The sequence below is a fragment of the Bison bison genome, unplaced genomic scaffold (assembly GCF_000754665.1).
Source record: "Bison bison bison isolate TAMUID 2011002044 unplaced genomic scaffold, Bison_UMD1.0 scf7180017864128, whole genome shotgun sequence".
Classification (NCBI taxonomy): domain Eukaryota; kingdom Metazoa; phylum Chordata; class Mammalia; order Artiodactyla; family Bovidae; genus Bison; species Bison bison.
The window spans coordinates 2733778-2748640 of NW_011494700.1; the positions used below are offsets into that span (position 1 = coordinate 2733778).

Here is a 14863-nt window from a genome sequence, read left to right on the forward strand (position 1 = left end):
GTATATATTTATGGGCTTCCCTGCTGGCAGTGGTGGTAAAGAACCTCCCTGCCAATGCAGGAGACATGTCCCACTCCAGTATTCTTGCCTGGAGAATCCCATGGTTAGAGGAGCCTGGTGGGCTACAGTCCATGGGGTCGCAGAGTTGGACACGACTGAGTGATTTTCACTTTCACAGTTCACTCTCAAAGGAGTCTAAGGGGCTTCCTAGGTGACGCTTGTGGTAAAGAATCTGCCTGCCAATGCAGGAGTCACAGGAGACATAAGAGATTGGGTTCAATCTCCCAAGTCAGGAAGATCCCGTGGAGTAAGAAGTGGTACCCCACTCCAGTATTCTTTCCTGAAAAATTCTGTGGGTAGAGGAGCCTGGCAGTCCATGGGCCACAAAGAGTCGGACATGGCTGAGAGACTGAGCACAGCACCCAGCAAAGGAGTGTAAAGAGTTATGATAGATAAATGATTCTTAGCAGATCCAAAGAAATCTGAGGACAACTTTATGGTAAGAGGGCTGAGTGGTAGCATGAACAGAAGGGTCAGAGATAGTAAATCTTAATTTTCAAAGGAATGAAATATTAAGTAACAAAGATGAAACCCCTGCCTTGGCTCTGTTTCTAAACTCCGCTTCTTTTGTTTGGGATCTCAATGTCAATTGTCAAGAAACAGAAATTCAGTGGCAGTTTGCCAAAATACATGTTGACTGGAGATGAAAGTGAGAGATATGGAGGGGTTATCCCTTCGGTTAAGTCAGATGAAAATTCGTGCTAGTTCTCCTTCAGTCCTTCAGGACCGATGTGCACTGCTTTTGTTCTTTCTGGAAATAGTTCATATTGATTTCAGGCTTTTTTTTTTTTTTTTTAAGCAGGAATGGCCCTGCCTGCTCCCAAAGGGTGTAAACCAAACCTATTTTATGTGCCTGAGGATTTTTTTTTTTTCCTTCAGTCTGGAACTTTGCATAAGGCTGCAGTACCACTAGAGTTCTCAGCGTGGGACTTCTCTGGGTGGCACAGTGAAGTTGGTACCATCCAAATTGGCCTAACCCCCTGAATGTCAGAACCAGCTTAGGCCTCCAGGACTAATTTTAAAGATGAATCAGGTTGAGTGTCCTGGGGGTCACTCCCAGGATGTGTCCTGGATGGATGTATGGGAAAAGATGGCCACTGTTTCCTGTGTGATCTTCCTTATCGCTCTGTTCTTACGGGGAGTTGAACTGCTTCGAAATCATATTCTTGAGTCTTTGTTGTTCAATAGCTCAGTCATGTCCGACTCTTTGTGACCCCATGGACTGCAGCAAGCCAGGCTTCCCTGTTCTTCAGTATCTCCTAGAGTTTGCTCAAACTCATGTCCGTTGAGTCCGTGATGCCATCCAGCCATCTCGTCCTCTGTTTGGCTTCCCGGTTAAAGCCTTTCCACACCTGGCCCTCCCCTCCCAGGGTAGAATTGACCACTCTCCCTATACACCCCTGACTCTCTCGTGCAATCCCTTCACATTCGTTGTGGAACTTTATTTACCTGTCTGTCTTTCCCCTCTAGACTGAGAGTTCCTCTAGAGGAAGCACACTTTATTCGTCTGTGTGTTTGTGGCCCCGTTGCCTCCACGTAGGGACCGACCTCTGTATTTGTTCCACGTGTATCTGTATACTTAGCCATGTTACAGTCATGTTTCTGTTCTAGGTTGACTAATGAAACATGTCATTTCACGTAAGAACCAGATGATTGGAGTGAGATGAAAATAAATTTGAAACAGTTCCCGACCTTTCTGACCTGGAATCTAATTACAAGCGTTTAGCATTCTTTGTGAAACGGGCAGCAAGGCAGGCACTATCTGGGAAAACAAAAATGGGCTCTGTCTTATTAGGTCAGGGCTTTTAGACAGACGCAGGAGCTAAAGGCTCGGTACAGAAACGCTGGCTATAAAAAGCAAAATTAGGGCACCTTGGCATCAAGTTGGAGTGAATAGTTTTAGCGACATAATGGGATCCTCAGGCGCGCACTCACTGCTGGACAGGGTGTGTAGAAATTCAGGTGTGCCTGGGCTAACGTGATTTTCCTCTGTCAGGACCTTGCAAAATGGAAAGATCGTCGGAAAAGCTACACTTCGGATCTGCAGAAGAAAAAGGAGGAGAGGGAGGAGATTGAGAAGCAGGCTCTTGAGAAGTCGGAGAGAAGATCTAAGACGTTTAACGAAATGCTGCAGGACAGGTAATGAGACCAAATGCATCTCAGGGTTGGGGAAACCAGTGTTAGATATTTTGTGTAAGGGTTGTGAGCTGTACTTGTGCACCAATATTAGATTGTCATCAAATATGCATAAGCCTTTGAGCGTTTTGCTCTGCAGTGAAAAAGCAAAGTACTGCTGTAATAAGTAGTGATTTGAATTAATGAAAGGCATACTTAAAAGTGGTATTCCTTGTTCCTTCCTTACACACTGTATATTCACATGCAGAATTGGCTAGTGTTGGCTATCTTTGCAAAAATATACAACTTTTTCCTCCTTTTAAAGTAAATTTAAGAATGGAATGGTTAAAAAATGGTTCTCATTCTTAACTAAATTGTGTAAAATGTAACAAAGTTCTTTTTCACGTTGGCATGGTGCAATTAAAATTGTATTTTTAAAGGAAGACTATATAAACATCACTGTGGGGGTTTATCTTTTGCTTTGCAACATAACAGGATAAAGGTCCAGTTAAACTTGCCTGTGGAGCAGTTGCTCCATGAAGCCTTGAGATATTTACAGGTCAGGGAGAAGGCAAATATGCTTTAAGGAGAATGTCAAAAAGGAAATGTGCTGTCAGGTGAAATTAAACAAAGCTCCTTTGTCCCTAGAAGACAATGGTAAACACTTTCATTCACTTGAATGCAATGCAGTTGGCTTGAGATGTACTCCTTACTGAATGGTAGCCAAGAGACCGTTTCATCAATCTCTCTGAAAATAGGAATGGTGACTTTTAATCTGCCATAACTGTCCATGCAAATTCTACCAAGCTGTTTGAAATCAGCTTGATTTCTAACTTGATCTTATTGAAAGTCTGAATCTTTTGTGGTCTTCTATTTTTACAAAATGATTGTAAATTGTATACAGGAACACTCTCAACCCTGTTAAGAAATCTGCATCTTTGGAGGGTTCAAATTGGTTGTCAGTTATCTTTAAAGTGTGTTATGGAACTTTGAATAATCTCTTATTTAAAATTTTCTTATTTTCCTGTGAAAATCCTTTTATAATCGCAAATACTTCAGAGATTTTTCTTAGCCTCTTTAAGGAAAAAAAAAAAGTCAAGCTCTTAATCCTTTGTGTGATGTTGAAAAATTCACATGTATTTATTCTCACATTCTGTTTATTACATTATTATACTAAGTCAGCCATCTTTTTATTCCCATCCTTTTTTACATTCATGACCAAAATAACATGTCTCTCCACCTCTGAGTGTCAAATGCATAATTTTGTGGTTGTGGTGTTTCTTTCTGCTAAGGGAATCCCAAAATCAGATGTCTACAGTTACGTCGAGAAGGAGGCTGTATTCTTTTGATGACGGATTGAATGAAGAAAAGCGTCCCCCTGTGCCGCCTATGCCAGAAACCTATTCCCAGAGTGAGAGAGTAGAAGAGAAAGGAACAACTTATCCGACAGAAATTCCTAAGCAGGATTCTACAACTTTTGCGAAAAGGGAGGCTACTGTCACAGCTCAAGTCCAGTTTCCTTCTAGAAGCCCCGTGGAAGAACAGCGCCCAGCCTCCTTGTCGTCTCAGCATTCGCTGAATACACAAATGGAGTCGACTCGAGTTTCAGCAACTCTCCCCAGAAGTTACCAGAAAACCGATGCGGCCAGGTTAACCTCTGTGGTCACACCGAGACCCTTTGGCTCTCAGTCAAGGGGAATCTCATCTCTCCCGAGATCCTACACGGTAAACGTGTTCCCCGTTCCCTTGGTCTGTTCCCCAGCACAAAACACTGGTGAATTTGTGCAGAAGTTTCTGTTAGAGATAATATGTAAAGTATTTTAGATTCAGTGGACATTTAATGTTTAAACTACAGCAACAATGCAGAACTGATTAAATTTCAAATTCAGTGAAAGTAGAACTGACACATTTTTAAAAATAAACTACATCCTAAGGCAGAGCATTTACTTTAAAAAAAAATTTTTTTTTTTAGTTTTTAGAATTTATTTTAATTGGAGGATAATTATAATATTGTGATCGTTTTTGCCATACATCAACATGAATTGGCCGCTGTGTACATGTGTCCCCCCCATCCTGAACTCCACTCCCACTTCCTTCCCCATCCTATCCCAGAGCACCGACTTTGAGTGCCTTTCTTCATGCATTGAACTTGCCCTGGTCATCTGCTTTACATATGGTAATATACGTGTTTCAATGCTATTTTCTCAAATCATCGCACCCTCACCTTCTTCCACAGAATCCAAAAGCTGGTTCTTTACATCTCTGTCTCTTTTGCTGCCTTGCATACAGAATCATTGTTATCGTCTTTCTAAATCCCATATATATGCATTAATATACTGTATTGGTATTTCTCTCTCTGACTTACTTCATTCTGTAAGTAGGCTCCAGTTTCATCCACCTGTGGTACATACACACAATGGAATATTACTCAGCTGTAAAAAGGAATGCATTTGAGCGTTTACTTTTTAGTGTCATATTTTCTCAGATGTATCTATTTTGAGTACTCTGTGTGTGCTCAGTTGCTTCCAGTTCTTTGTGATCCCATGGGCTGTAGCCCGTCCGTGAAATTCTCCAGGCGAGAATACTGGAGCGGGTTGCCATTTCTTTCTCTAGGGGATCTTCCCACCCCAGAGTCTCTTGTACCCCCTGCATCGGTGGGCAGATTCTTTACCACTGCACCGCCTGGGGGTCCCATTGTGAAGTCTTAGGTTGTACTATATGAAGTTGCCAGTAGTTCTTTTTGACCTATAAAACAGCAATTTCATGCGGTTTAACCTAAATATTTTCAGGTGATTATGCCCAAATTTTCTATGTATCCTCATTTCCCACTTCATTAGAACTTGATACACTTGAATGTAGTTATTAAAATGTATCTCATGGTTCAAAAAAATACATATTTTATTGGGATTTTAAAGAATATAGAATCATTTGCTCTGAGAATGAAGCAGTGCCATGTACCTGAAAGTGACTGTATTAATTTGAATTATGTAAAAGGAAGCAAGACAGTCTTTACTTTGGTATTCAAATTCCTTTTACCTCTGCCTATGTAGAATCCTAAACATCTAAGAGAAAAGATTTGGTTAAAAAAATTCAAAGTGAGCAAAGCCTGCCTAAACCAACCAGAAAAACCCCTGACCATTATATTAAGTAAACACAGACATATTTGACAACATAAAAATTAAATTTATATGATAGACACCATTAATGTAGTCAAAAGACTACATTTATATAGGCTCAGAAAAATATTAGCAAAATGTATTTTATCTATAAGTTTAATATCCCTAAGATTTAAAATGTTCCTACAAATTGATAAGGAAAAGATAAATGGTAGAAAAGTGGACATATAAATGAATGGCCAGTTCAAGGGAGAGGGACTTTGAATGGTTGGTTACATAAAGCACATAGAAGCATGTGTGGTCTTATTAGAGCAAACATGAAGTGTACAGCTTTTTACCCATGAGATGACAAAGATTTAAAACGTTCAAAATGTGTGGTGTTGATAAGGATGCAGAGACACTGACATTCTTACACGTTAATTTGGGGGTGCATTGTTACAGTTTTAAAAGATATATACATATATATGTGTGTGTGTATACAAAAGTTATATTTTATATTACACATATGAATATTCTTTGGTTAAGTTTACTTTTGGGAATTTATGCTGTAAAAATAAACATACTGGTATGTGTAATATCTTGGGCACACTTTAAATGACATTGAAGCATAATCAAATGAATAAATTATAGATATCCATAGTGTGGAGTATTCAGCTGAACTAGTTTAGATTTCTGTCTGTTGACCTGGAGTAATGGAAACGAGCAAAGCATAGTTTAAAGGTCTGTTTATAATATAGACACTTCCATAAAATCAACTGTTCCTCCCACTTCATATGTGCATATCTGTTAGTGTCAAAGAACATGCTCCAGCCTTTTAGTAATAGCTACTTTGCTGTGGGAGGTATATGTTACTTTTGTAACTTTAAAATATTAATCTAATGTATATACTTTAAAATAGAAATCTAACAGAACAGTAAGTTTACAGTGATTTTTCTTATTTAGATGGATGATGCTTGGAAGTATAATGGAGACATAGAAGGTGTGAAGAGAACCCAGAGCAGTTCGATCAGCATCTCTGTGCAAAGACCTGACACACGCCAGCTTGCGTCCGGCTCATCCAGCGAAAGAGAGGCCGAAGCACCCAGAGAAAGTGTGATGCGGTTGCCCTCTCCTACATCCCCCTACTCATCTCTTTCCCAGGATCAGGCTGCCACTTCTAAAGACACAATGTCTTCAATATCTAGCCCTGATTTAACATCTGAGCTTGGAGAAGGGAGAAGCTCGCCACAGGCAGAGGTCCCCAGGTCACAGGTGAGTGTGGAACGGCTTTTTAATAACCTGCTGCTCAAAAACTTAAGGATTTAAATCAGAAAACTGTGTTTCTCACCTCTGGGCATGACAGTCTGGGCTGATAATGTAGAAATTGATATCGCATTTTATTTTTAACAGATCTTGGAGGAGGTAGATCTCTTCCAACTCTGTTGATGGATCCCGATGACCCTTATGATACGGGTGTATGGAGACTTTTGGACCAATCTCCCTCTAGTTGGGCTGGGTTTGCTCCCTGCTCCCCATTTCAGCAACTGTTGACTTGCACTGCTGGTGCTCACCAGTCCAGGTTCAGGTGCAAGCGTTACTCAGGGGGTTTTAGATGCAGGTCTGGTAGTTAAACGGGTAATAAAAGACGCTTCGCAGGAAAGTGAACTTAACCACAAGGAGAAATTGATACGTGTGAGAGGGACTGGTCTGTAAGGACATGGCACTTCTTTTTGTACTATATGAAAAGTGTGGTGGTGGTGGCTTAGTTGCTAAGTCGTGTCTGACTCTTGTAACCCCATGGACTGTAGCCTGCCAGGCTTCTCTATCCATGGGATTCTCCAGGCAAGAATACTGGAGTGGGCTGCCATTTCCTTCTCTGGGGGATCTTCCCAACCCAGGGATTGAACCCGAGTCTCCTGCACTGCAGGCAGATTCTTTACCGGCTGAGTTACCAGGGAACCTAACCACAAGGAGAAATTGATACATGAGAGGGACTGGCCTGTGAGGACATGGCACCTCTTTTTCTAACATATGAAAAGTGTCGTCGTGAAGTCACTCAGTTGTGTCCGACTCTTTGTGACCCCATGGACTGTAGCCCACCAGGCTCCTCCATCCATGGAATTTTCTAGGCAAGAGTACTGGAATGGGTTGCCATTTCCTTCTCCAGGGCATCTTCCCAACCCAGGGATCGAACCCGGGTCTCCCGCATTGTGGGCAGACGCTTTACCATCTGAAAAGTGTAGTGACTTGCAATACTAATTTATTTTGTACCACTCCTTTTCTTATAAGGGTAATATTGAGCCTTAGTTACAGTATGAAAATTGCATTCTTTAACATTTGGAGTCCAAATAAAATGTATCATCAGAAGAAGAATGGGGTCATTAGTAGTTTTTTCCTACTTAAAATCTCATTAGATAGCTTTAAGAGAATTATTAGGTAATAAATGTTCTTTTACTATGTTTTTATACATAGGCTGGAAAGTTGTTGCTTGTCTGCGTGTATGCTAAGTTGCTTCAGTTGTGTCCAACTCTGTGAGATCCTATGGAATGCAGCCTGCCAGGCTCCTTTGTCCATGGGATTCTCCAGGCAAGAATCCTGGAGTGGATTGCCTCCTCCAGGGGATCTTTCTGACCCAGGGACCCAACCCAGTTCCCTTAGGCCTCCTGCATTGGCAGGCAGGCTCTTTACCACTAGCGCCACCTGTGAGGCCCTGTTGCTTGTCTAGAGAACCGGAAGAAACTTTTCTCTTTTGGAAAAAGCTTCAGTAAGCAATTTGATAGTTGTATGAAGCCTTTAGTGTGGAGGTGCTTTTATGGCTCTGTGACTTAGTCTAGCCTTTTCTGGTACCTTAATAGAGTGTATATTTTCCAAGGCACAACATCAAGTATATAACTTGGCCTAAGTTATATTAATGAAATACCTTTGTGTAAAATATGATACAGTGTATTTTAGTATCATTCGTTTTTATCACTACAGCAAAGCTTTACAAGTTTAGAGTAAGCTTTATCTCTTCATGATTATAAAAGACTCTGTGCTTGAGAAAATTTGGAAATGTAGGAAAATATACACAATAAAAATGGTTTGGTAATCCCATCATTTAGAGAGGTTCTTTGACACTTAGGTATATCTCTTCCAGTTTTTCTATCCATATTTACAAATGTATCTAAAGCAGTTTCTTCAGGTTGCTAAAAAATCACTGGTTGTAAATTATGTTTTAACTTCCATTTTAAAGAACTGGGAATATGTAATTAGCATCATAAGTCTCAACGGATGAGAAGAATAGCAGCCTCTGTTATACTTGGGGATCATAAGGTGCCAGTGGATGAATAGTAGAGTGAGAGCAAGGTGCCTTTTGTTTTATGGACTTGCTTGTTTGCCTTCCTCTTTTCAAAGAGCAAATCCCACGAAGCAGCCTGATTATTGTCCTGTGTGCTTAGTGATGGCAGCTGCCTCGGGGTGACAGGTGACTAGCTGCATCCATGGATTAAGAAAAAGCCTAAGTGTGGGTGTGTGTTCCAGGTCAGAGCAGTTCAGAGGAACCTGAGTTACCGTGGCGTGGTTTCAGGTTTCATCATTAGTGCCTTTATGCCTTTTAGTCACTCAACTTGGAGTGGAATGCTACTAGGCAAAATTAGGCTTGAATTAATAAGTGGAGCCGGAGAAGGTGATGGCACCCCACTCCAGTACTCTTGCCTGGCAAATCCCATGGACGGAGAAGCCTGGTAGGCTGCAGTCCATGGGGTCGTGGAGAGTCAGACACGACTGAGCGACTTCCCTTTCACTTTTCACTTTCATGCATTGGGGAAGGAAATGGCAACCCACTCCAGTGTTCTTGCCTGGAGAATCCCAGGGATGGGGGAGCCTGGTGGGCTGCCGTCTATGGGGTCACACAGAGTCGGACACGATTGAAGCGACTTAGCCACTTAGCCAGCCAATAAGTGGAGCAGTTGGAATTCTTGACCAAACGTCTATGTTATATGATCACTTGCCTGTTCTGGAGATGCTTCCACACTCTGAGGAAAGTGACTTGTGTAGCATTGCCCTGCTCTTATCACTCAGAGGGCACTTGCTGACCTGGGAAAAGGTTGGGGAATGCACAGAACAGCCTAGGACCAGTATGGCAAGGGTGTTTGCAACATGCCTGCAGATTATCCAATTCTAGGAGTTCAGAGTAGAGAAAAATAAAAAGTAGTGTCTGGCTGAACATTGAGATGTCCTTCTCTTTTAACTGAAGCGTAATTGATTTGCAGTATTCTATTGGTTTCAGGTAGATAACTTGGTAGCTTTGTGAAAAGAGTGTTCTTCAGGTCTTCTTCCTTTACTACACATGTGCGGGCAGTATCCTTTCCTGTCTTTCTACAGCATCTCTCTTGACATTGTTACCCTTTTATATCCTTGTTTCCACTATCCTAGTTCCGGCCCTTTCCCTCATTAATGCAAACACTTTGTAAATAGTCACAGATCTTTATGCATCCTACATAAGGCTGGCCCCAGATTAATTTGCATGATGCCAGGGTGGACTGGATAATTTCTCTGCTTCAAAGCCCCCAGGGGCATGCTGTGGTTCCTTCAGCGAAGTTCAGAGCACTCGGGAACACTGGGGTCCCTCATAACTGGCCCCAAATTCTCTTTGTAGCGCTGGCACAGCTCATGTTTGCTGATCGCTCGTCATGTCAGTAGGCTTGGCCGCGCGTGATTTATTGAATCCTCACAATGAACCTCTTACTGCTGTTTTGTCGCTGTGGAAATTGAGGCGTGAAGTGGTCGTCATACTTCTCCACGTCCACACAGGGTACGGAGTGATGGAGTCAGGATTTGAACTTAGGCCATTTGACTCAAGGTTGCCTACACCACTTGTGTAGTGAGAAAGAGAGGGGAAGTAGCTGAAAGCTCTTCGCATGAGACTGCTTGACTTCTCTGAAACACACCATTTACTTTCATGAACACATCACGTATATTTTTGTTCTTATTGTTGCCCTATTTTAAAATGTTCATTTCAACCATCTCCGTGTTTTTAAGTCCTCCTGTTCCTTCAAAGCCCAGAGGGTTGGTTCCTTCGTGGGTCAAGATGTCTGTTTCCTCCCCCTTGTTGGAACTGGGTTTTTCACCCTTGAAAGTTTCATTCATTGAACTTTTTCTTGTCCATATGTTTGTTTCTCCTTCACTGGTATTCTTCCCTGGTGGTTCAGACTGCCTGCAATACAGGAGACCCAGGTTTGATCCCTGGGTTGGGAAGATCTCTTGAAGAAAAGAATGGTTACCCACTCCAGTATTCTTGGCTGGAGAATTCCATGAACAGAGGAGAGCCTGGCAGGCTACAGTCCATAGGGTCGCAAAGAGTCAGACATGACTAAGCGACTAACACTTTCATTTTTTTCACTTTTCGGCTTTTACCCATAGTTTTCACTTAAGTGTTTACTGAGTTGAATTGCATTCAAGGCCTTGATGACTAGACTGAAGTATGAATTTGATCCAGCAGGTAATTTAGGTCCTTATAGGTTCTTTAATGTGGGAATTTTAGGATTAAGGGGTGTTACAGGAATGTGAGCACTGTGATGTTCTAGAGAATTGTTTTGAGGAGGTGAAATCTAAGGGCAGAAATGGGCTAGTAGCCTGTCACAGAATTATGGTAAGAAGGGAGTTCATAGCATGAAGAGCAAAGACTTAATGATGAAAGAACATAATGACCTTGTTTAAAATCTGCTCAGGACTTACTTTCTCATCTCCATTGCTGATCTGGAGTTTTATTTCGCTCTCTTTCCCTTTCTCCTCTACTTCTCTTATGGGATTGCTTCTTTTTCCTTCTCCCCTACCAATCCAGGCTACCAGGGCAATTCTCAGGGGAACCCAGGGCAAGAGGAAGCAGTGTGGCTCCCAGAGTCCTCCAGCCTGCTCCGACTGCCTTGCATGTGTGCCTTTCCCCCGCAGAAGGGTGTTGCCTGGGTTTTTGTTTTGTTTTCTGTCTTGTCTGAGCCCTCTGCTCTCAAATCTCAGCCAAATCCTTGTTTCAGGACCTTTGCTCCAGATTATTAAATCAGAACCCAGAATCAGGATGACAAATACATGTGGAGGGAAGGAAGCTTTTTACCCTTTTGATGCCCAAGTCTACAATAGTGCCTCTTTTAAGAGTACCCAGGTTTGAACCTTCTCACAGCTTCCTCCTGTTCATCTTACCTGCTTGTCACCTTCACTGGACCCTAATCTCTCTAAGGGTGGGAAGCAAGTCTAATTTGCTCACTGTTAGTGTGGTGCCTGTACCTGTAAGTATTTGCTGAATGCTGACCGCGTTCTATTATAATAGGTTTAGAGCCGTGTGTGCTAGAGTTAAATAGGAATTTTTTTTGTTGTTCTGGAAACTGCCTAAGCAGCATATATTACCATGTATAACATTGTTTCCATGGGAAAAAGAAGATAATTAATGGGCATCACCTATGTGCCTTGGCACCTTTTAAATGTTTAATTTAACCCCCTCAATAATTTAGCAAAGTATGTGGTATTATCCTTACTTTTACCAGTGAAATACTTGAGATTTGAAAGTTATGTAACATGCCCCAGGCTGGTTAGATTCTTAGGCCACAATTGCAATTTCTCTGACCCTAATTTATTTTTTTGAAATGTGACATGCTTAAATTGGAAAAGAACCTTGTTTCTAGTTAGAACACCAAATGTTGACTTATTTTAACATCGCCATGTGTTTAGAATTTAGAGCCAGTGTGGACTGAAATATCTTCTGGTTCATAAAGAGAAAATCATTCTTAAAATTATTTTGAAAGAAGGTAGATATTTATTGAAACTTAGCCCAATTGAATATAATTCTGAGATGCAGACTTTGAAATCTACACAGTAGATTATAAGGAGCTACCAGAAAATTTTTAATAGAGTGTGATATAATAATTGGCATTTTCTGTAACTAAAGTTCAAGCAGCTGTGGGGAAGATGGGAGGAAGGAAAGGCTGGAGGCAGGAGAGCCAATTAGAAGGTTACCCACGGCAGTTTAGAGGGAAACTATGACCTGAGTTAAGGTGAGCTTAAAGGAGAATGGAAGGATGGGATATTCAAGGTAGATTTATGGCTTGTGGACTTGCTAACACTCTATTAAGTGCATGTGTGTGATGGATTGTGGGGGGCCCATTGTGTAGAGGTAGCCTGGGGAGCAGTTAGGGGGAGGAAGGAGGAAGAGGCCCAGAAAGAACCTGATGTTTTTAACTTGGGCATCTGGTTGAATGGTGATGTAATTAACCCATATGTGAAAAACAAGAGGTAGAAGAGCAGGTTTAGGGAGGAAGAGAATAAATATAATTTTGAATGTGCTGGACTTAGGTAATAGTTGATGACAACGCATGAGGTTTACTCAGGAAAACATGTGGTCAAGAAAGTGGGAGACTGACTAGGGAAGAGGAGCAGCAACAAAAGGAAACTAGAAAGAGAGGAACATACTAATGAAACCAAGAGGTGGCCAGAGGGATGGAGGAGGGAAGAGGAAGCAGAATAATGGGCCACATGGAAGGCTGTTTCCTGAAAGCAAGAGGAGTTGGTATTGCCTGATGGGATGAGGGCCGAAAATGGATTTGGTAGGTTAAGAGATAAGCTTAGAGATGGGTTGAGTCAAGTGGTAGAGCTGGCAGGAGCACCTGCTTCCTTGGAGTGGATCATGGAGAAGGGGAGAAGGTAGATATGACTCATCTTCGGTGAAGGATGAGCTGCGCCATGATTTGAGGGCTACTCACTATGGCTTCCCTTGTGGCTCAGCTGGTAAAGAATCTGCCTGCAATGTGGGGGACCTGGGTTGGGAAGATTCCCTGGAGAAGGGAAAGGCTACTCACTCCAGTACTCTGGCCTGGAGAATTCCATGGACTGTATAGTCCACGGGGTGGCAAAGAGTCTGACACGACTGAGCGACTTCCACTATGTTCTCATCCACTAAAACCCTGAAAAAAGACACGAAAGAACCATGTAGCCAACATCAAAGATTGTCTATTTCCTTTGTTATTTATGATTTTACAGCCTAAATCTACTTTCAGTGTATTTTTATTTTATTGACTTAAGTAGGCTCTCTTTAAGTGAATATGTTTATCTGATCAGAAAAGTTTGAGAATGCCCATCTGACTTGTCAGTATATAAGGTTGACCCTGCTGTTCATTACTTTCCATCTGTGGTGATACTAGAATCCAATCCAGGGATCGAATCCAGGTCTCCTGTGTCGCAGGTGGGTTCTGTACTACCTGAGCCTCAAGGGAAGCCCAAGAATAGTTGGAGTAGGTAGCCTATCCCTTCTCCAGCAGATCTTCCCAACCCGGGAATCGAACCAGTCTCCTGCATTGCAGGCAGATTCTTTACCAACTGAGCTATCAGGAAAGCCCTGTTAATTCATTAGATCTCATGAAAATCTTCTCATGGCTATGCCAGATAATCATATTTTTGTTTAAAAATCTCAGCTGGAAGTCTGTGTTTCTGGGCTTCGCTGGTGGCTCCTGCCAGTGCAGGAGACATGGGTTCGATCTCTGATCCAGGAAGATCCCACGTGTCCCAGAGCAACCCGTGCGCCACAACTGTTGAGTCTGTTCTCTAGAGCTTGCAAGCTGCAACTGCTGAGCCCGTGTGACAAAACTAATGAAACCCGGGAACCCTAGAGCCCATGCTCCGCAATAAGAGAAGCTCAAGCATCACAACTGGAGAGTAGCCCCTGCTTGCAGCAACTAGAGAAAAGCCCACGCAGCAATGAAGACCCAGCACAGGCAAAAATAATGAATAAAACATTCTAGAGACTGTCAGATGACTGAGAGGTTGAGAAGAATGAGGAGAAATTAAAACGTGTGTATTTCTCTTTAAATTGAGGAAAGTTGTTTTTATTTTAGATGCTGATATGTTGGTAATTGTACTCTGTCTTTACCAGAATAGGCAACTGTCACCACTTGGCATAGTTCTTTATCAGTCCTCAAGACTCTAGATTTCCCCCAATGATGTATATTCCTGGTTCCATCCAGTTCAAAAGGAAATGCCCACAACATCATCTTCCAAAACTTGGACCCTTTGTAGAATCCTTACATGGCATATTTCTCATGAGAAAAACCAGGAGGTACAAATCCTAAGTGAAATCAGAGTTGAATGGATTATGCTCGACTGTAATTATAGAGGTATGTTAGTTGCTCAGTCATGCTTGACTTTTTGCAACCCCATGGTCTGTAACCCTCCAGGCCCCTCTGTCCATGGGATTTTCCAAGCAAGAATATAGAGGGGGTAGCCATTTCTTTCTCCAGTGGATCTTCCTGACCCAAGGATCAAACCTGGGTCTCCCACATTGCAGGTGTATTTACCATCTGAGCCACCAGGGAAAGCCACCTTACCTACACAAAGTCTCAAGGATAATCTAATTCAAGAACTCAGGATTCCACAGACATGCCACAGTGACTGTCATAGGAGGAAGCCATGCAAGAGGGGACTCTGGGGCTCTTTCCTGGAACTGCAACCACCCACTTTAATCCTTTCTGTATAGGTTTTGAGAGGAAGATGGTCTGCATGGGAAAATAGGATTTTGGAAACAGAAAGCTTAAAAATTAATGCCATTGTGAAAAGAAAGTCTCTGCCAGACTCAG

The 14863-nt window shown here is 42.1% G+C and overlaps 1 protein-coding gene across 9 annotated transcripts in view; it reads left to right on the top strand.

Annotated features, from left to right (window-relative positions):
* The window catches only part of LMO7 (LIM domain 7), a 219928-nt gene that overhangs the window by 176796 nt on the left and 28269 nt on the right, over nucleotides 1-14863 (top strand). For all 9 annotated transcript variants that reach the window (XM_010839668.1, XM_010839666.1, XM_010839669.1 and 6 more), the window contains 3 exons: nucleotides 2057-2199; nucleotides 3468-3900; nucleotides 6234-6542. In XM_010839668.1, the coding sequence (XP_010837970.1) occupies nucleotides 2057-2199; nucleotides 3468-3900; nucleotides 6234-6542 (885 nt within the window). The remainder of the gene's footprint in view (nucleotides 1-2056; nucleotides 2200-3467; nucleotides 3901-6233; nucleotides 6543-14863) is intronic.